At 51.1% G+C, this 22691-nt stretch overlaps 1 protein-coding gene across 1 annotated transcript; it reads left to right on the top strand.

The window, feature by feature from the left end:
- Positions 1-961: 961 nt before the first annotated feature.
- Positions 962-14454, top strand: BATF3 (basic leucine zipper ATF-like transcription factor 3). Its single transcript, XM_070384444.1, has 3 exons — positions 962-1243; positions 4002-4106; positions 13807-14454. The coding sequence occupies exons 1-3, from the start codon at positions 1166-1168 to the stop codon at positions 13990-13992; spliced, it is 369 nt and encodes a 122-aa protein (XP_070240545.1). The 5' UTR covers positions 962-1165; the 3' UTR covers positions 13993-14454.
- The last annotated feature ends 8237 nt before the right edge of the window (positions 14455-22691 follow it).

The raw sequence follows: 22691 nt of genomic DNA, 5'->3' as shown, positions 1-22691 counted from the left end.
ACAAACCCATAACCACCTTTTTTTTTTTTTTTTCCCCTTTGCTGGGACCACGTACAACATCGCTTGACTTTGCATCTTTTAACTGGCAGGCAGGTGGAGGGAGAAAGCCTCGGCCTCTGTCTAGCACGAAGTCCCGCATCTTAACCTGGTGGGCAGAGCATCCGCCACTTGAACCTTGGGAGAGAAAAAGCATCGGGTCCATTTCACGTTAGCGCGCAGGGTCCAGATCCCCGATCCTGTGTACCAGGGACGTCCCCCCGTGCCAGCCAGGCTCCGGGGAAGCCCAGCCACTATGAAATCTCCAGGACAATCTTCCTCGCCATCCTCCCCAAGGGAATTCACCCTCCGGGGCCGCCCCGCCTGGTTCCCTCCCACTGCCCCGCGGAACTGGCGAGAGGAGAGAGAAGGTGCTCTCCTCAGAAAGGCCCCGGGGTGCCCCGTGGGTCTCAGGGTACACAGGCCTGCGTCTCCCCGGTGGGGCCCCGGAGGGAGGGAGCGTGACCGACCGCAGCGCAGAGAAAGTCCCCCGAGACTGTGACCCCTGCGCCCGGGCGCGGGGGTGAGGGGGAAAGGCGGGCGGATGCGCAGGAAGGTGCCGTTATGGGACCGGGAAAAAAAACACCGACCCCCCAAACCGCCCACTGGAGTTTCTCAGCCCGAGTTCTCCGAGAGCGGCCGAGAGACGCCCCCCAGGGCTGCGCCGCGCCTCCACGACCGCAACCTGTCCCAGCCTCGCTTCTGGTGGGGGAGCTTCGCGCTCCCTTCTGGGTTCGGAGCCACCACGTGACTTCCACGAAGAAGGGGGGGCCCAGCGGAAAGCTGCGGCAGCGGTGGGATTTGGGACCCCGGGGTGCGGCGAGAGGGCGGGGAGAGGAGGAAACGGAGCGGGGGTGGGAGAAGGCGGGGCGGGGCGGACTCGGGGACGGGAAGGACGGCGCGCTGGGACCGGGGGTGGGGAAACCCGGGCGCCGCGCGGCGGAGCCGGGGGAGCGGGAAGCCCGGGGGGCGGGGCCGAGGCGGCGGCCCGCAGGTGCGGGGGCGCAGGGATGCGTGCGGCCCGAGGGAGTCGGTAGGCAGCGCCCCGCGTGCAGGGCGCGCCGGGCCGCGCGGCCGCTCGTCCGCGAGGCTGCGCGGCGGGCCGGGCCGGGCCGGAGCAGCGCCCGGCATGTCGCAAGGGCTCCCGGCGGCCGGCAGCGTCCTGCACAGGAGCGTCTCGGCGCCCGGGAACCAGGCGCGGCCACAGGTAGCGAGCTAGATAGAGGCTCGGGGGGATGCTCGGGTTGGGGGGAGTGGTGGGCGCGCTACGAGGGGCGCGAGGAGGTGGGTGCTGGGGCTCCCGGCTGGGGACTGATAGGAGCAGGGGTGGAGGGCAATGCGGGAGCCGGACGCGAGCGGCGTGGGAGGCGCGCGGGGAGCCCGCTGTGCGCCTCTGCCCGGCCGCCCCGAGCGCACGCCAGGTGCCTGGAGAGTCCGGGATGGTGCCTGGGCTCCTGAGCCTGGGAGGAGCAGAGGTCAGAGGGCGCCGACGCCTGGTAGGGCTGGGCACTGTCCACGCTGCCCGGCACGTGGGGTCCGGGCCTCCCTAGGTGTCGCCATCCGTGCGCCGCCGCCGGCTGCCACCCCATCGCCGGAGCGCGTGGTCCTTCCCCGCCGCGCCGAGCTGGGGCCAAGGTGTGGAGAGGGGAAATTCCGCTCCGAGGGGCGGCTCGTGCCCAGGCAATCTCAGCATGTACTCTCCTCCGGCGGCCTCCCGAATGGCCCAGGGACGCGAGGTGGCGGCCCGAGGTGGGCAGACTCCAACCTCAGGGCGGGTGGAGAGCCCTCGGCGGGCGCCAGGTCCTCTGCGCTGTCCACCACCGTGTTTACAGCCGCTTACTCGGGGAAACACACAAGGTTGCCGGTAGGGACGGCAGACCGAGAACTTCCCACTCAACTACGTTAGGACCGAGTCTTTTCAGGGTTATGCCCTGCTTCTCAGTTAGGAGCCTGGTACAGAATGTCATCGGGTGACGCTAGGGAGTCACACAGCTGAGTCTGGGCCTCAGCGTTGCCACACACAGGCTGAGTAGCCTTGGGGAATCTGCTTCACCTCTCTGAGCCTCAGTTTCTCCACATGTAAAAATCAATATAATATAACTTCTTGTGATTTTTATGAGGACTAATAGAGATATGGTTAGTAATATATGAATATCTCAACATTTTGCTGCTCTCTTTCTGCCTTAATTAAATGTTTCTGCTGGTTGTCAGGTCCGACCATGTGGTAGGTGATAAATCCAGTTTGGAGTGTCCACTTTTACAGGGCAGGATGCATGCTCCTCCCTTGTGCCTTATGAATCTCCAATGAGGACCAGAGAGGCATGATTTGGTGATGAGTGCTATAAGGGACTCAGCAGAAAATAGCAGTCTCAACAGAGGTTATTGAAGACACACCATGTGGCGCTTTGGGATAAAATCTAGTTTTATCTTATGCAGCTCCAAGCACTGGGCTGTTAGGATGATCATGGCAGAGATTACTGACCACTTGTTCAGGGCATGCGTCTCTAGTGCCCAAGACAGTGCCTGGCACATGGCAGGTACTCAGTTAATACTTACTGAAAGAATGAATGAATCACACTTACAACAAATGAGAAAATTGAAAAATCAGAGAGTGTAAGTCATTTACCCAAGGCCATATTGCTAGTAAGAGACAAAACCAAGACCCTGTATTTCTAAAGCTAAAGTTCTGTTTGTCAGACTCCCTGCTGTGTTCTGATTACCTCCACCAAGCCTTCTTTGCCTCTTAAAGACTGCATCTTAACATCTTGTGTCCCTTAAACACTGTCTTCAGGCCACTTCTCTATGTCACATTCTTTCTTCTTTTCCTTTCATAGCTTTATTTTCTTGCATATGCTGAAAATTCTCTACTCACTGTAACTTGGGGAGATATGTATCTTTATTATTTGGAATATTAGACCAGATAAAATGATATCTGAAAACATCTGTTATTTCATGTTATCAATATTTGCTTTCCATTAATAGTAATAACTGAGTAGCTTTCCTGTGTTTGTATCCCACTGATTTCTTGATCTTGAAACTCTTTAAAGGTAGTATTTCTATGGAATCTTCTCATAGGTCTCTGGGAAGCAAATACTATACCCCTCCTCTGTTTTCTATAACTGGATGAAGTGCTTTTTACCATTGTAGGTGCATTTTTCTGCCTGCCTTTTCAGAATAACTCTTGAAGGACTTGACTGCTGCTGCTGCTGCTGCTAAGTCGCTTTAGTCGTGTCCGACCCTGTGCGACCCCACAAACAAATCTCATGTATAGCTAAGAGCTTTCAAGACACATCATCAATTTAGGATTCAAATTGCTCTGACCTGTGAAATAAAATGTCAGTCAAACACTGTTCAAAGGGATGAGCTGCCTGTGGCATTTAGGACCACTTGGTGTGTTAGGAGAGTTGCATGATTACAATCAGTAACCAGCGTAGTTGTGATTTGCACACAGTGTCAAAAGTACCTGTTTGTGTGTGTTGGCGGAAGGCCTGGCCCACGGCAAGTCCCAGATAGCAGCCGCCTTCTGCCTTTCCCGTCCTCAGTTGCACACCAGCACCACACCTCTTCCAGGCACACACCCCGTGGGGTGGGGGAAAGGTTTGAGAACGTTGGTTTGGAGTCCAGCAGACGTGAGTTCCACTTCCCGTTCGGCCCCCCACTAGCTGTGATACCTGGAGCAAGTTCCTCAACCTCTCGGAGTTTCTTATTCCTCATCTTTTAGATGGCAGTCCCACCACACAGGTCTCGGGGGTGGCAGGGGCGGGGTAGCAGCTAACCCAGCCATAGCTCATGGCTAGTGCTCCCTCGACGCGGGGCCACTGTTCCCCTGCTGATGGAGCAGCAAGCGCTGCTGTGACTGCAACGAACACGGTGACACTCCACGAGCAGGGCTGGATGAAGAGAGCGGGCAGAGGAGGGGCGGGGAGGGGCCTCAGCATCCCACCTGACCACGACCTTTCCCCCAGAGCCCTGAGGATGATGACAGGAAGGTCCGGAGGAGGGAGAAAAACCGAGTTGCTGCTCAGAGAAGTCGGAAGAAGCAGACCCAGAAGGCTGACAAACTCCACGAGGTGAGCAGGTGTTTGGGGCTGAGCCACGTGAGGGCCACGGCAGGGAGTGGTCCTCCGCCCCTGCAGGGTGGTGGCCTCGAGGCTGCGCCCTGGTCATCGCCACTTCGGCCACGGGCACGTCTAATCCCACTGCCTCCCTCCAGCCCAGCGTTCGAGTCTTCCCTCTCTGGTGTCTTCATTGCTCCCTCACTGGTTGTATCTCACAGTTCTCTTTTAGTTTTAAAGCGAGGAAACTTCCTTTTGATCCTAACTCCCTTTCAAGCTAGTGCCCCGTGTCCTTTCTTTCCCTCCTTTATTTACCTGCTTCTTAAAAAAAAAAAATTATTGAATTTATTTGGCAGACAGGATCTATTTTCATGGTATGTGGGATCTAGTTCCCTGACCAGGGGTGGAACCTGGGCCCCCTGCATTGGGAGCACGGACCACCCGACCACCAGGGAAGTCCCTCCCTGCTTCTTGAAAAGAGACCTGCTGTCTCGATGTCCCCAGTTCCCATTTATTTCCCAGGCCACTGTGATATCCTTTCTGCTCCCCAAACACACACACACACACACACACACACACAGACATGCAAATTTCCTACAGAAACGGCTCCACTGAGTCCGCTAGTGTCCTGGCACTGCCCGGTCCAGGGACCTCCTTCTAGTCCCCTGATCCTTGACCTTGCTGGGACTTCTGACAGCTTCTTGGAACATTCTTTCACGGTCTTTAGCTTCTTTATTTTTACAACTTTAAAAGAGTATTTATTTGCATTTATTCCTTTGGCTGTGCCAGGTCTCAGTCGCAGCGCTCAGGTTTTTCAGTCTTCATTGCAGCATGCAGGATCTTATAGTTGCAGCATGTGGAATCTAGTTCCCTGACCAGGGATTGAACCCGGGACCCCTGCATTGGAAGTGTGCAGTCTTAGCCAGTGGGCCACCAGGGAAGTCCCCCCTCAAGGTCTTTAGCTTCCTATTTCTCCTGACCCTCTTAACCGCTTTTTTCTGTTTCTTTGTCCACCTTTCTACTTGTCTGTTTTCTCAAATGTTGGTGCTGACCATGCTTTCAGACTCTACCCTTTTTTCCTCTCACCTGGGAGATTTAATCTGTTGATCTGTCAGCTCCCAGCATCGCTTACCCTCAGGTAGGCAGTGATCACTGCAACAAGACCTCTGTCCTGGCCCTAACCCCACACCTCCAGGGTCTGCTTCGAGGCCTCCAAATGGGTCCCCTCAGGCTCCTTGGTGGCAGCCTGGCCATAATAGTGGGATTGCTCATCCTGAGACTTCCTCTTCTCAGCTGTCTTCAAATTGTAATATGAAGCTAATGAACCATCGACCCATCACCCCAATCAGGAACCTGAGGGTGATGCTAGACTCTTTCCTTTCCTGCCATCCCTGTGGATTATCCCACATAATCTCGAAGCCAGGACTCGGGAACCACTCCATGTCAGGAAGTGATGTAGAAGGCATCCAGGATCTGTCCAAGGAATCGACGGCAGCTCTGTGCTCATCTTTACACAGGATTGATGTGATCATTAAGGGTTTTGGTTCAGCAGTTTCCTGCCAGTCTTTCTGGCTGTAGATGGTCTCAGCACGGCCAGTCTGAGGGTGTTGACAGCATTGGAGACTTTGGGGTGTTATGAGTAGGAAATGACTGCCTCTAAAAACCCCTTCACAGTGAGCAGAGAACAGATTTAGAATGCACAGCCTCCAGAGAGAGGAGACCCACTGATGTAAATTCACAGAGGGCCATACATTATAAATGCTAGATTCTTTCTTGAAAGTAGGAAGCCTGCATTGTAGAAAGAGATTAGGACCTTCAAACCAGGGTCTGGGAAAGCCTGTCCCAGACTGGATTGTTCTGTAAAATTCCTCAGAAGAATTGGGATGTCTTTTGCCTCCTTTCTTCCCTCCCCTTGCTCCTGAAGCAAGCCTGGTTCTAGCCTCATGTTACCAAACAACCCCCAGAAGGGATTTGTGGCTCAGTCAGTGCACAGCCCTATGTTCAGAGCACATGCGCCAGCCTGACAGCTGGGCCCTTCCTCTCGAAGAGCTTCTAGTTGGAGATGGGTATATTAATATCAAAACGCACCAGAGGATACTCGGTTTTAAGACCTCTGTGATTATGTGTGCAGAGGTGACTAAATGACTTGGATAAGATCTTTTGTGGAACAAGGTCAAGTAGATTCATTCAACAGATATATATTTTTAAATTTTTATTTTTATCTATTTATTTGGATATACCAGATCTTAGTTGCAGCATTTGGAATCTTTGATCTTCATTGCAGCATGACAACTCTTAGTTGCAGCATACTGGATCTAGTTCCCTTACCAGGGATGGAACCCCGGCCCCCTGTATTGAGAACACAAAGCCTTAGCCACTGGATTCCCAGGGAAATCCCTCAACAAATGTTAAATAAGAACCATTGCCAGCAAGGCACTACCACTGGGTCACAAGGAGAGGAATCAGATCTCATTCCTGTCCTGGGGAGGTATAAGAGTCTTAAAGTGAAACTGAAGTGAAAGTTGCTCAGTTGTGTCCGACTCTTTGCGACCCCATGGACTATATAGTCCATGGAATTCTCCAGGCCAGAATAGTGGAGTGGGTAGCCTTTCCCTTCTCCAGGGGATCTTCCCAACCCAGGGATCAAACCCAGGTCTCCCGCATTGCAGGTGGATTCTTTCCCAGCTGAGTTAGGGGATTTTTATTAATTGTATTGATTAGTTCAGAAAGCCTGGAACTTATTCTGTATACCATGGAAGGTAACATGAATACTACAGCTTCAAAAAAAAGAGATGGGTCTCTCTCAATTTCTGTCATTGTGGGATTTGATAACCAAATGAACTTGACGTCTGGGAAACTTAAGGGTGGTTCGTCACATTTTCTCCTGCCTAATCCCTCTTAGAACAGTGGGTGGAGGACCCTTCATAGCTTGTTCTGCTATCCATAGACATAACCGTGCCAGCTGCTCTTTCCAGAAACGGGGCTGATTGCTCTGAAACCCAGGGCCTCCATAGATGACCACGGCCTCCCCTCTTTCTCTGGGGAGCTGCCAGGATGGATCAGAATCACGCACCATGGCGAGTTTTGTTGGGAAATACAGTGTCAAGGAGGCCAGGACAGTGGTTCCATACGGACCACACAAGCCCTTTGCCGTCACTAGCTGCACACAAGTGTCGTTGGTTGCTGGTGGCAGTAGCCACCTTGGTGACTAGTTTTCAAACTTTGACGAACATCTGCACATTGACAGTGAGATGTCTGCTTCAGGCGTGTGGTGATGAATAATTCGTGCTCCAGTGGGTTGCGGGCAGGGGACCTTGCACACTGCTGTGGGTCACAGCTGAAAGCCCCGTGGGCTCCCTGGGGCTCCCGGGCCACGTCTAGGTTGGGAGAAGTAAGAGGTGATTGGAAACCTCCTCCTCAGACTCGGAATGCGGCCAGCGCGTTGGGAGACATTGAGGGGCCATGAAACCCACCACCTGACAGTCACAACTGCCCTGTGATTCCCCGAGGAGAGGAGCCCACCCGTCCTAAGAGTAAAGTAAAGCGGGGTTTTTTTGGCTAAACCTGCAACCTGTGGGATTTTAAATTCCTGGACCAGGACTTGAACCCACACTGCTCTGCAGTGGAAGCATGGAATCTTAGCCAGTAGACCGCCAGGGAAATCCCCTTGAGTAAAGCCTTTATCCCATAAATTCCTCTATCCCATCTTGTGGGCTGCCATTGCTAAATATCTCCATTTAACACGAGCTCTTTATTTGCCTTTCCTGAGCACTGTGAAGGGGAATATTTAGAGCAGGATGTGTTTAAAAATTCCCATCATCCTGTCCTGCCCACTCAGTTCTTGAGCCTCTCTTCCCTCCAACATGCAGAAAGGTCTCCTCTAGTCCCAGCTGTTACAAGTCTCTCAGGCGCCCTCCTCCTTCCCCAGCTCTCCAGCGCCAAAGATGGGGGAGCTATCCCATCAGGCAGGACCCCCCCCCCAAGGGCAGGTTGGGAGGGGCGCCTGGGCAGGCAGAGCCAGGGAGAGGCCAGGCTCACTCTTCAGGGTTGTCTGAGTTCCCCCGCGGGCGGGTGTTTCTGGAAGCCACACTGTGGTGACCAGAAGCGGTTCCTAGCATGTATCTGTGTGCCTTACTGTTCACTGTGGCTTTTCAAGTCACCCAGTCAAACCACTTACCCTTCTCTCGGGGATTTTGAGCCCGTATTCATCTCTGAACACTAGGCACACGACCTGGGTCCACATTCACAGATGGGAACCAAGAAGACGGTCCGGGCCTCTAAGGCCTGTTGCGAATGTGTCAGAAGTGGGTCACACTGGTTCAAGCCAGGCACCCGGAGATGTCAGACTGAGAAAGGATTTTGAGCCAGAAAAGGAAGGCAGCAGTGCCATCCTCAGGAGCCCTAAATGTCACAAACTGACAACTGTCTTGGGCAATATGATTGTGGTGTGTGTTGCCCTGGTGTTTTCAGATATTGCGTGTTCTAAGAGAATGCTTCATGTCAGTCCTCAGTGGGTTTAGAAAGTGATGATGACACTAATTTGTACCGCCCTGGGCTGGTGACACAATTTTTCTGCTGGGAAGCATATGAGCTTAAGGCTTGGGAAGAGACTTATTGTAAAATCCTGAGTTTGAGTAGTCCTTTCCTGCTGGTAACCGCCATGGGGGAAGTTTGGGCCCAGGCACTGCCAAGCAAAAGCAGAATTTCTATCATTGCGTGAGAGCTGCGGCTGATCTTGGGGTTAGGGATCAGGTCCCAAGTATGTATGACCTTGGAAGAGTCGCTGTACCTCTGAGCCTCGGTTGCCTCACTTGTGAAAGAGGGTCTGTGTCCTCCTGATGGCCTTTCCCTTCCCCTCATTCCCTTCCCGCCTTAGTTATCATCTCTGGCCCCTGGTTCCCACATACCAGTCTTTGCGTCAAAGGCATCTTAGACTCCAAATCTCTCCCCACCCAGACAGCACCTCAGTCCTCAATCAGCCTCTCTTAGGTGCTCAACCAGGGTTTCTCAAGCCCAGTGCTATTGACATTTGGGGTCAGCTATTTCCTCACTGGGTTGGGGAGGGTGTCCTGTGTACCCTAGGACATTGAGCAGCATCTGTGCTCAACCCTCTACCCTCTAGAGGCAGTGGTGCCCCCTTTGCAGCTGTCACCACCCAGGCTGTCTCCAGCCGCTCCCAATGTCCCCTGGGGACTGCCAAGATTGCCCCAGTTGGGAATCACTGCCCGAAACAGCTTAATTTCCAAGGCAGAACTTGGATTTGCAGTGATTTCGCCACCTCCCATTCTAGTCTCTGCTCTGTGACTGTGTCCTGCAAATACCCAGAGAAGGCAGCCTGGTGACCTCAAACCCTCCCAGGGCAGGAGACTCAAGAGTCAGCAAGATCAGAGCTAGACTGATCATCTCTTTGGAAATAACAAAGGGTCTAACGTTCTTGGCTTGTCTTACACACACATTAAGTCCAGGTGATTCTCCCCAGGCTGAAGAGGGTCTTCCTCATTCCCTCTGTACCCACTCAGTGTTCCCACCTCCTCTTCCCCACTCCCCTTTTTTATTTTTGTGAAACTGGTCTTGCCTGAAGAAGATTTTGACTTCTTCTCTTTTTATGCCCTCAGCCCGATAAAAAGCCCCCTCTGGCAGATTTATGAATAAAACTTAAGTCCCAGAAGAGAAAGTCCCCAGGGAGAAGGCAGCCAGGGGACCTGCTGGGCGCCCACTCTGTGGCCTTTCTGAGCGGGGGTTTGGGGCAAGCAGAGGACTTAGGCAGTGTGGCCCCCGTGGCTTCCAGAGGGAAAGCTCAGACATTCACGAGCATCTTGCCACACAGTTCAGTAACCACACAAAGGCATTTGGAATATTCTGCCACAGGAAGGAGTCTGTTCTTTGGAATCCAGTTAAAATCTTAGCTCACTGTGCTGTCCTTAGTTTCTCAGTTGTGTCCGACTCTTTGCGACCCCATGGACGGTAGCCCACCCAGCTTCTCTGTCCATGAGGACTCTCCAGGCAAGAGTACTGGAGTGGGTTGCCATGCCCTCCTCTAGGGGATCTTCCCCACCCAGGGATCGAACCCAGGTCTCCTGCATTGCAGGTGGATTCTTTACCATCTGAGCCACCAGGGATGGGACCATTCAAACGTGTTCTCCATTTTACTTGGAGTGAAGAGCATTTCCAGTTGCAGGATGGAGTGTGTGTGTGTGTGTGTGTGTGCACGTGTTGTGCACGCTTGCACACATGCATGTGCAAGCTACCCAGAGCTATAGTCTCTCTCAGCCTCTGCTGTGGGCAGGCTCCCCGTGGTGCCTGTTCCCCCATGCCCTCCTCCCATCCAGACCCTTCCAGCCCATGGAGGGCCTCTTACTGCATTAGGAGACTGACTTCTGACTCCAGAACTAGAGCTGGTCAAAGCCCAGACGAGAGTGTGGGGAGCTGGGGGTGGTAGGTCTGGGAGAGAGCTGCAGGCAGATGTGGCCAGCTCCCTGGGGGAGCCAGAGTCATCCCTGGACAGCCTGTGGGCACGTGGGTGAGGCCTGCTGCCATGGACAGTATTCCAGGCCACCCTGAGAGCCTGCCTTGGAAAGACAGGGGGCAGAGGGACAGCTTCAATGGCCTCTGCATGGAACCCCTCTGGGGCCCTTGTTCTGAGCGGGAGGAGGGTGACTAGAAGGGGGAGGCAGGGAGGAAAGAAGGTAAGAGGAGACCGAGGGCAAGAGTTGAGGAGTCACTGATGTTGAGGAGTCGTAGATGTTGGCACTGGGGCCAGTCAGAAGGGTTATAGGAGAAGGTAGCAGAGGCTCCTGGTTGCTATATGTTTCTAATCTTTGGGGAGAGACTTTATTTACTATAAGTAAGATTGAACTATGATACAAGACTGAAGAGAACAGATAATGAGAGATGTGGTTTCATTAGGTGCTGTAATCAGGGAAGCCTTCCTGGAGGTGGTGGACTTGAGCTGGGCCCACATTCGAAAAAAGGAAGATAGCTCTGTTGAGGAGAACAGCTTTAGCAAAGAGGGAGAGCTGAGAATTTGCATGTGTCTTCATACTTGTAAGAAGATCAGACTTTTTCCGTAATATTTCTTAAACATTACTGGTAAGATAATAAGGTTGGGTCCCCAGCTCAGAAAATGCATGGTACGACAAAGCCTAATCATATGAATCAACCTAGAAATGGTTGAAAACAGCTTTTCAACAAGATGCAAATGAGACTGTCAGCCTTAAGAAGGTCAGGCTCTGCAAGTGGCCGAGTATTGTAGGACTTACTAATGAAGAAAAAGAAGACTTGCTTCATCAAATGAGGGGAAAACTTAGAGCTGTGTGGTATCACCAGTTCAGGAGCTGACACAATCAATATTCAAAATGATTTTGCTGGGCTGGAAGGTGCCCAAGAAACAGGGTGAAATTCAGTAGAAGTGGATGTAGAGCCCACCCTTAAGCCAAAATATAAAAAAACGGTCATTCAAGCAAGGACGGAGGTGCAGCAGATGCAGGCAAATCCTGCACTTCTCTGCAAGCTCAGGGAGAAGAATCTCTCGAGCCAGCTGGCTTTGAATGTGGGTCCCACCCAGAGCAGACTACCTCTAGACAGCTGCCCTCCGCATGGCCGGTCCCTCCCCAGACTCACGCACTGCACTGCGTTAGGGGAAGTTTGCTCAGAGCCCCTGGCAAATGGAACATACATCGGGAATGGCCTCCAGGAGGGCAGAGGAAGCAGAAGTCCTAAAACCCAAGGAGCCGGGAGGACCTGAGGCAGTTGAGCTCAGAGAACACCTAAGGGGAAGTGGTATGGGGCCATCTCACATTTCAAGAACTGTGATGTTGAGAAAGTATCGCACGTACTCTGTGTGGTTCCATAGGTGGAACCAAGCCCAGTAGGTGGGTGTGAAGGGGAGAAGGATTTTAGATCAGTACAAAGCGGAGCTTTCTAATAGAGCGGTCAGAAGGAAGTATCCTTGGAAGAAGGAGAGAGTCGGATGTGGGAGATGGGATTACATAGGGAACACTGGGTGCGTTGGGCTAAGGGCTCTCTGATTCCGCCCCCCGCCCCGCCCCCAGTTCTAAGCCTCTGTAAACTCTCATACAGTGGAAACTTATTAGGTGAGTGTTGAAGCAAAGCCAAAGCAACAGGTATTTTTCACTCATTTACTCAGCATTCAACAAACATGCGTTCTGTTCCAGACACTTTTCCGGGTGCTGGGTCTAGAAGAGTGAACCCAGCACAGACCTTCAGAAGCAGATCAGCAGCTGGGGGCAGGGGTGGCTGGCTGCAGAGGGAGATTGAAGGAGGAAACAGAACAGGCTCCGTCTTGAAAGCAGGACTCCATCTTGAGCCAGACTGTGGACTTGGAGCTAGATGCCCAGGATCTATGGAAATGACATACCAATTGGAAAACCAGGCCCCTAGAAGGAAGAGCCCCAGGGCTTGTACCTAGACTCTCCATTGCCTGAAAGAATACCCTAATTATCTGTGTAACTGAATAGAATCATACACTGTATTATGCTTATTGGGGTATGACCACAGGCCTATTGATAATTGTCCACTGTTAACTTCCTAGGCTTAAGACATATGAATCACAGGTTAACTCTGTATCTTTCTTTTCCTTTGTTCAGACTAGTTTCTGGGAATTTGGGGAGGTGGATTTGGGCATGAACACTTGGAGTATATAAGGTTTTCCCCAAAACTGGTCGGGGTCCTTGGCTAAGAGGAGACTCTGCCTTGGGCCTGCCGGTGTAGTAAACTGCACTCCACGATCTACATTGTCCTTCTGAGTGAGTTTGTTTCCTGGAAAGCGTGGCTACAGCAAGATCAGGGAACTTCCAGATGGATGGAGACATTCTGTGTCTCGATCAAACCAGTTGTTTATGCTTGTCAAAACTCATTGAACTAAACACATAAAGTCTGTGCATTTTATTTTATATGAATTATACCTCAGTACAGAGAAGGCAATGGCACCCCACTCCAGTACTCTTGCCTGGAAAATCCCATGGGTAGAGGAGCCTGGTAGGCTGCAGGCCATGGGGTTGCGAAGAGCCAGACACGACTGAGCGACTTCACTTTCACTTTTCACTTTCATGCATTGGAGAAGGAAATGGTAACCCACTCCAGTGTTCTTGCCTGGAGAATCCCAGGGATGAGGGAGCCTGGTGGGCTGCCGTCTATGGGGTCGCACAGAGTCGGACACGACTGAAGCGACTTAGCAGCAGCAGCAGCAGCATACCTCGGTAAGCAGCTTCCCCTCTGGCTCAGCAGGGAAAGAATTCACCTCAATACAGGAGACACAGGAAACAGCAGTTCAGTCCCTGGGTCTGGAAGATCCCCTGGGGGAGGGCATGACAACCTATTCCAGTATTCTTGTCTGGAGAGTCCCATGGACAGAGGAGCCTGGTGGGCTACAGTCCATGGGGTTGCAAAGAGTTGGACCTGACTGAGCAGGTAAGCGCACACACACACACACACACACACACACCCCCCCCTCAATAAAGATGATTCAAAAAAACAAAGCCCTCATAGAACTTGCGCTCACAGAACCTTTCATCCCGGTGGGAGGGGAGAGACATGAACCAGAGGAACAAACACATCCGAGGGGTGGAGGCAGGCACCGTTAAGGAGAAACTGCCAGGGAAGGAGGTGAGCTTCGTGGCCCACAGTTAGATCTGCGGGAGGATGGAGGAAGGGCATGGGTTTCAGGGCCGATTTTGCGCCTTTCCTGTCTTCTCAGGAGTATGAGTGCCTGGAGCAAGAAAACACAGTGCTGCGGAGGGAGATCGGCAAGCTGACAGAGGAGCTGAAGCACCTGAGCGAGGCGCTGAAGGAGCACGAGAAGGTGTGCCCACTGCTGCTGTGCCCCCTGAACTTTGTGCCCTTGCCGCGGCCAGACCCCGTGGCCGGCTGCCTGCCCCGGTGAAGCCCAGAGACGGCCCCCCTTGGCCCAGCGAGGAGCCCGACGAGTGGGTGTCTTTCACCCTGCCCAGGAGGAGGCTTCTCTCCACATTCGGGTGCCTGGGTCACCTCTTTGGAGCTCCGGGCTGGATCCTCGGTGGCCCAGCCTCAGCGTGACGCTCCCCCTCCCCGCAGGAACCCGACTCAGGTCCTCCAGCGGAGCCAGGCCTGAGTCAGGCTGGAGTCGCTGTGCTTCTGCTTTGGCAGCTAGTACCTTCCCTTGCAGAATCATTTCCCCTAGCATATGCATAATAAAGGCATTGTCGGGACTTCCTTGGTGGCCCAGTGGCTAAGACTCCCAGCTCCCAATGCCCCTGGTTCCATCCCTGGTCAGAGAACTAGATCCCACATGCCACAATGAAAGATCCTGCCTGCTGCAGCTAAGACCCAGCTCGGCCAAACAAATAAATAAAAATATTAAAAAAGGCATTGTCTTCTCTCCTTTCGGCCAAGTTCTTGGAATTTAGAGACGCAATACCTTTCCTCTTTCTGAAGAGGTCATCTCCTGTTCCCTCAGGTGGTTTTGCAGCTCCTGGGTCTGATTTCCCCTCCTGGTCATCACCCCCAAGGACATATCCAAGCTAGGTGGGGAGGCATCTGGCGGGGATGGGACTCCCTGCCCTCCCCTAGTAGGGTGGCACAGAGGGGTGCTGCGCCTGACTCCTGCTTGTCATATGCTCTGCGTGGCCTCCCACCCTGGTCAACTTCCCCACCCAGGCTGGACTGTCATGGAAGATTTTCTATTCCAGGCTGACTTTCTCCTGAATCTGTGCACTGTACACTGTTTTCTCTGTACACGCGTTGGTCACCTTCCATTCTGTTAGTACTCATAGGATCAGGCAGCAAGTTTCCTTTTATAGAAGTCTGAATCACTATTGAATGGGAGAGTTGTTCAGTTGCTAAGTCATGTACTACTATTTTCGACCCCATGGACTGCAGTACACTAGGCTTCCCTGTCTTTCATTGTCTCCAGGAATTTGCTCAAACTCAGGTCTGTTGAGTTGGTGATGCTATCCAACCATCTTATCCTCTGTCGCCCCCTTCTTCTGCCCTCAGTCTTTCCCAGCATCAAGATCTTTTTCATTTAGTCGACTCTTCGCATCAGGTGGCCAAAGTATTGGAGCTTCAGCTTCAGCATCAGTCCTTCCAGTGACTATTCAGGGTTGATTTCTTGTAATATTGACTGGTTTGATCTCCTTGCTGTCCAAGGAAGTCTCGAGTCTTCTCCAGCACCACAGTTTAATAAAGCATCAATTCTTTGGTGCTCAGCCTTCTTTGTGGACCAACTGTCACATCTGTATGTGACTACTGGAAAAACCATAGCTTGGTCTATACGGACCTTTGTTGGCAAAGTGATGTCTCTGCTTTTTAATATGCTGACTAGGTTTGTCATAGCTTTCCTTCCAAGGAGCAAGTATCTTTTAATTTCATGGCTGCAGTCACCATTCACAGTGATTTTGGAGCCCAAGAATATAAAATCTGTCACTGTTTCCACTTTTCCCCCTTCTATTATGGGACCAGATACGATAATCTTAATTTTTTGAATGTTGAGTTTTAAGCCAGCTTTTTCACTCTCCTCTTTCACTCTCATCAAGAGGCTCTTTAGTTCCTCTTTGCTTTCTGCCATTAGACTGGTATTATCTGCATATCTAAGGTTGTTGGTATTTCTCACAGCAATCTTGATTCTAGCTTGTGATTCATCCAGCCTGGCATTTCTCATGATGTACTCTGCATGTAAGTTAAATAAGCAAAGTGACAATATACAGCCTTGATGTACTCCTTTCCCAATTTTGAATCAGTCTGTTCTTCCATGTCTGGTTCGAACTGTTGCTTCTTGACCAGCATACAGGTTTCTTAGGAGACTGGTAAGGTGGTCTTGTATTTCCATCTCTTTAAGAATTTTCAACAGTTGTTGTGAACCACACAGTCAAAGGCTTTAGCGTAGTCCATGAAGCAGAAGTAGATATTTTTCTGGAATTCCTTGCTTTTTGTATGATCCAATGGATGTTGGCTATTTGATCTCTGGTCTTATGCCTTTTCTAAATCCAGCTTGTACATCTGGAAGTTAGTTCACTTACTACTGAAGCCTAGCTTGAAGGATTTTGAGCATAATCTTGCTAGTATGTGAAATGAGTACAATTGTATGATAGCTTGAACATTCTTTGGCATTGCCCGCCTTTGGGAGTGGAATGAAAGCTGACCTTTTCCAGTCCTGTGACCACTTCTGAGTTTTCCAAATTTGCTGACATATTGAGTGTAGCACTTCTCTTATTTAAACAAATATTAGAGTAGATGAGGAGAGGAGAGGCTATTTCCTTTCCAAGGTCCCAGTCAACTCTACTTTTTCAGAAAAATCAGAAGCAAGCCAAGTTGAAGGAGGCCCCAGAGAGTAAAGCAAAATTCCCCCTTCCCAATTATCTTTTATTCCTGGAACAAAGGAGTTGTAGAAGGTGGAGCCAGCCCACATAAAGGGAACAAGAAATAGGGACAGAAAAGAAAGTGTAAATGTAACCAACTGTAAATGCAGTTGGTTAAAAAAGAAAGAAAAGAAATAGAAAGCAGCTCTTCCAGGGGTGAAGAAATAGTTGCTTTCATACCAGGATCCCATTTGGCTGCTCCCCACAAGCCTCTTTTTCTTCTCCTTTTCTTCTCCTGCTTGCTGGAGTCTTGCCTCTGTCTTGTGACTCACACAGGCTGATGGTGGCAAGGTTTGCCTGCTCAGAGGTGCTGAAAGGCTGCTGTTAGATAACAGGGCCTGTGCCTGCTGGCTTCTCAGTTGGCGCTAGTGATAAAGAACCCGCCTGCCAAAGCAGGTTAGTCGTAAGAGATGCGGGTTTGATTCCTGAGTCAGGAAGACCCCCTGGAGGAGGGCATGGCAATCCACTCCAGTATTCTTGCCTGGAGAATCCCATGGACAGAGGCGCCTGGCGGGCTGCAGTCTTATGGGGTTGAACATGACTGAAGAAACTTAGCACATAGCACATGCCTACTGGCAGGACCAGGTCAAAGCATCCTGAATGCTGCTGTTTCAAGGGGGTGGTGGCATTATCTAGCCTCACAGCTTGTGGGATCTTAGTTCCCTGAGCAGGGATTGAACCTGGGCTCTCGGCAGCAAAAGCACAGAGTCCTAACAACTGGACCGCCAGGGAATTCCCAGCACAGGAGACTTTGAAATCATCCAGCCTTATCCCTTCACTTTGCAGATGAGGGGTGTGGCAAGGGGAGGGGATTGCTCACGGTCACCCGTGGGTGCGAAGCAGAGCCAGGCTGTGATCCCGGTGGACCTGACCACGGATCCAGTCTAACTGATAATCAGGCTGCTGTCATGCCACAAGGCGGTGATTCCGGGCAGGGTCCTGCCGAGCCAGTGGCTAAGTGTGGTGTCACCATCTGTCAGCACCTCACCAGGCTGCCCCGTCCCGGCGAGCGGCCCTTCTGCGAAGGACGGACTCAGAGCCAGGGTCCCAGGGGCCGATGTAGCTGAGAGCAGGACACACGGAGTGTGCATCTTGTACCCGCAGGCATTTTGCCGCAGCTGTCTTTCAACTCCAGCGCATTCCTGAAGGGAGCATTTTACCGTCTGGCTGGGGCTCACCTGGCCCCTGCAGTACTTCCAAGCTCCAGCTTGCAGACCTCTCTAGCTGTCCTGAATCCTGATCTGCTCCGGTCACTGCTGTCCAGCTGGCTGATCACCCACTCCACTGCTGACCTGGGGGTGTCTGAGCCTGCCAGCCCCACTGGCCAGAGCCCCCTGGCTCCATGTAACAACCCAAGGCCCAGTCTCCTTCCATGTAGGTGCCCTGTGCCCCCGAGGCCTTGGGGTCCCTCAGGTCCTCTCCCCTGACTGGGAGACTTGGAGGAAGGGTCCAGGGTGGACAGTGGGGAAGGGCTGTATCCTGGAGATGAGAGGGCATCCTTTCCTACCCACAGTTCACGGGCCAGATCTCAGGCCTCACTCAGCCGCAGGGGAGGTTGGGAAATGAAATTCAGCCATGTTCTTGGGAGCTGGAGGAACAGGTTTAGGTGAATATCTGCAGTCTCTGCCATAAAAAGACCCAGCTTTTGCTCCCCAAACCTCACTGAAACTGCCCCCTTAAAGGTCCCCAGAAGGCTCCTTTTGTGCCAAATCTAATGGGCATGTCCCAGGCTTTATCTTCCTTTACTTCCTAATGGCCTGCGATACCAGCTTCTGTGCTGGTTGTCAGTATAAAGGGGTCTCCTCTTCTTGGAGCCTCGATCACCACCTGTCTCTATACTGACAACTCCCACATCGGTACCCACAGCCCAGCTGTGTCTTCGGAGGGCAGACCTGTGTGCTCAATTGCCTGTCCTGTGTCTCTGAGAGGACCTCTCACAAGCGTTTCCCCGTCAACATGTTCAAAGCTGCACTCTTGGTCTCATCATCTTCTCTTCAAATATGCTTCTCAGTCTGTTTTTAACTGTCTGTTAAAGGCTCCAACATCCACCTGGTCGGAAACCTATACATCATATTTGATTCCTCCAAGTCCTTCGGTTATGTCTCCTAATTACCCCACTACCCCGATCCGGCCACTTGGCTCCAATGTGCCAGCTGCCTTATCTGCTTATTAAGAACTTTATTCAGATTATCTGATGAACTCTGGGGCTTCCTCCCTAAGCTGGGTGCTCACTGAGTTTGAGCAAACATTTGAGGAGGGTTAGGCACCCATGTTTGATGCCAACAGTCAATTTGGAGTTAGGGAACCAAAAACTAGGGTAGCCCAGGGTAGTGAGTCAACAGTGACGGGGCCAAGTTCCCTCCAAGATAACTGGAGATGTGACGAGCATTCTGAAAACCAAAGAGTCGTCAAGTTGCTAAGTCATCTGGTTGCTAAGATCGTCTCTGCCAAGATCCCAGTAACATTAGGGGCTGTCTCAGCTCTCCACCTCCTACTCTGAAAAGGCAGAAAATCTGTATAAATTAGTCCAAGAGGGACAGGGGAGGTAGACCTGTTCTGGAGACTGGATTTGATTGGTTATGTTCACCCTGCTGCGTGTGCCAGACGCTGGGCCCTGCGTGTGAATTAAATCTGCGAGTGGCTCTTTGTCGGGCTGAAAGGAAGGGAAGCAGGCTAAGAAAGGCGCCTTCAGAATAGAAAGTGTCAGCGAGGGAGGAAGTCCTTCCTTCTCACCATGCAGCCACACCACTTCCTGTCCGCAATCTTGCCCCGTATTGCACCACCGGAGCCTTGAAACCTGGGGTTTCCATCACTGAATCAGGCCCCAGTTTGGGCCTCAAACCTTGGTTGAGAATGATGACTCTTAACGGACAGGAAAGTGAGAGCCCCGAAAGCCCCTCTCTTTCCCATCAGTGCTAGGGTTCCCACAGTCTGGGTGTCCTCCCCAGCGCTGTGGGTTCTGCTCTAGCAGGAGCTGGAGGAAAAGGGACAGACTCGGAGCTCACTGACTCGTCTTCCCTCCGGGATGTGAAGGAAATCTGGCAGAGTCACCCGAGCCACAGCGGGAAGACTTGCCCCCGAAAGCCAGGGCAGCAGAAAGAAGGAAGAATGGAGAGGAGGAAGGAGGGAGGAAGGAGAGATGGATGGAGAAAGGGGAGAGGGTGATGGGAGTCCTTGGGCTCTGAACCTAAACCATCCCTGTTCCTGGGGAAGTTATGCTGAAAGCCCCAGGAGGCCTGGCTCTTGGAAGGCCCCTAACAACACCACACGTCTTGAGGCGTGACAGTGGAGCTGGTGAAGGCCAGCTTCCGGAAACCTCGCTCTACTTGGAGGCAAGGGAAGTTTCCTGGATCACCCATTTAGAAACTGACCACCTTGATGACTCTGTTCCTCCCCAACTATTGGGGGCAAAGGAGATCCGTGTGGTTACTACCGCCGCCACAGACATCATCACCATCAATGTGACACACCCTGAAAGTCTGCAGTGAGCAGGTGTAGGTACCCATGACGTGGCGTGCTCGAGTTTGAGCCCCAGTCTGGGGCTGTGTTCAGGGCAGATTCTGTCCCTGGAGATAGCTCACCTGCTCTTCTGGGTGCTCTAGCATGACCTTTTCTAGTATGATGTTCTTAAGAAGATCAGAAATGTCACTGCAGATCAGACCAAAGGCCACTAGCTCAGGATTCCAACCACGACCTCGAGGGAAAGTGCGAGGGAGAGTCCAGGGTCTGCTTTCTATGACCCTGTCCTGGAAGGCCTGAGGTGTACCTGGAACTTCCCTGACTTCCCTTAATAACCCTGCTGCTTATCTGTGTGCTTGCTTAGTCGCTCAGTCGTGTCCAACTCTTTGTGACCTCATGGACTATCTGTAGCCTGCCAGGCTCCTCTGTTCACGGGATTCTCCAGGTGAGAATACCGGAGTGGGTGGCCATTCCCTTCACCAGGGGATCTTCTGAACCCAGGGATCGAGCCCACGTCTCCTACATCTCCTGCATTGGCAGGCAAATTCTTTACCACTGCCTCACTTGGGAAGCCCAGACGCTTATCTATTCATCCATTAATCAAGGGTCTTCATGAACTGGTTTGAGTTCTCCGTCGCCTTGTACAGGGCGGCACTCTGTTCAGCATCCACCCTGTGTGGTTCCACATCCCAGAGGAAAACTCCTTGGATGGTGCTGGAGTCTGGAAAGCCAGATTGTTTCCAGAGCATCCTGGGTTCACCAAGCTTCTTTGCAATCTTTCCTCTAGGCTGGCAGCAAGGCCAGAAAGTACCTTCCAAAATGTCACAAACCCACAGAAGGGACAAACTGACAAACCCTCAGTTTGCCAGGCAGGACTTTTTGAAATTGAGAAAGTAAGAGAGTTCAAGAACCAATAGTGGTTGGTGGCCAGCATCCTGAGGCCAAAGGGTGGAAAGAACCAGCGAACATTCCCCACAGCAGTTCTTGAGTGGTTGCAGCACATTTGCAAATTATTAATCATTATGAAACTTTATTAGTAATTGATTGCATTACTTTTAATTCATCTTAATTATTGGAGTGAACAAATACATTTATTAATAAAATGAAATAATTCATTATTGTAGTATATCAATACATTTATTTATGAAGTAACAATAAAAATTTTATTGTAACATAATAAAATAATGAATTATTAATAACTAGTTACTATTATGAATTTAGTCTTCCCTGGTGGCTCAGCAATAAAGAATCTGCCTGTAATGCAGGAGTTGCAGGAGACAGTTTTGATCCCTGGGTTGGGAAGACCCCTGGAAGAGGGCACAGTAACCCACTCCAGTATCCTTGCCTGGAGAATCCCCATGGACAGAAAAGCTTGGTGGGCTACAGTCCATATGATGGCAAAGAGTTGACACAACCGAAGTGACTTAGCACTAATTAATTATCGTTCCAACGATTAGTAGTTAAGTCCCCATTGTGTATGTGTCAGGGTTGGGGGTGGGGAGCAGGACCAGCAAGGAAAAATCCCCCCAAGCCCCTAAATACCTTAGAGGGCCACCACGTCATAGAGTTTCCGAAATCTTACCTCCAGACCCGTGTCAGCTGGAGGAAATGTAATGATTTTCTCCATCTTGTTGGAACAGGGAATACCTCTCTTTAAAATGTAAGCAACTACAGGACAAGAAATGTGTTTTATTTATTCATGTATCCCTAGTTGCCTAACACGGTAACCAGCACATTTTCTTAGCAGTAAAAAGTCCTGTTTGAAGGATAGATGGAGAAGGATGAAGGATGGTTGGAGAAGGATGTATGATGGATGGATTTTCCTAGTCTTCACCCCAATTAAGGCCTCACCCTCATTCCAGCTCCCCCCAAAAAACTTACTCTTACTCTCTTTGTGATGTGAATTTCCCATTGTCATTTCCCCATTTAAGAGTGTGGACCTAAGCTACTTTTCTTGTTCCTGTAATTTATCATCTGGGTCAGCCTGCCTGTTGTAAATTAGGGATTCCCATAAACCACAGTGAAGTTGTTTTTTAAAGGCCTGGTAACAGTACCATTGAAAGGGACAGTAGGCGGGTTGATGAGAATGGGGGAGGGGGCAGAACTACACGCAGAGAACAAATCTCAAGTGTCACCTTCAATTTTATTTAAAAGCTGAGATACAATTGTATTTTATTTGTCCTGCAATCCTTACTATTTAAGCCTTTAATATTTATTTAGGATTACTTAACTTGTCACTGTGCACAGAGAAGTGGTATACATAAATCACCAATAACCCTCAACTAGAGAGAGAGGAAAAAAAAAGAAATTTAACAGGATGCGTCCCTTGTGACTCAGCTGGTAAAGAATCCGGCTGAAATGCGGGGGACCTGGGTTCGATCCCTGGGTTGGAAAGATCCCCTGGAGGAGGGTGTGGCAACCCACTCCAGTATTCTGGCCTGGAAAATCCCATGGACAGAGAAGCCTGGCGGGCTACAATCCATGGGGTCACAAAGAGTCCAACACAACTGAATGACTTCACTTCACTTCATGGGGGGAAAAAACACAGGCATCCCCAGGAGCTTGTCTGGGTTCAGTTCCAGACCCCTGCCTTAGAAGGATTATAGCAATGATGCAAGTCACGTGAGTTATTTGGTTTCCCAGCACATATGAAAGTTACGTTTACTATAACTATACTATAGTCTATTAAAGTATGCAGCAGTATTACCTCTAAAACCCAATGTACATACCTTAATTTAAAAATTCTTTATTACTAAAAAGTGCTGTCATCTGAGCCTTCAATGAGTCA

This window comes from Bos mutus, chromosome 16 (assembly GCF_027580195.1).
Source record: "Bos mutus isolate GX-2022 chromosome 16, NWIPB_WYAK_1.1, whole genome shotgun sequence".
In the NCBI taxonomy this organism is placed as follows: domain Eukaryota; kingdom Metazoa; phylum Chordata; class Mammalia; order Artiodactyla; family Bovidae; genus Bos; species Bos mutus.
This window is presented reverse-complemented; position numbering and strand designations above follow the sequence as displayed.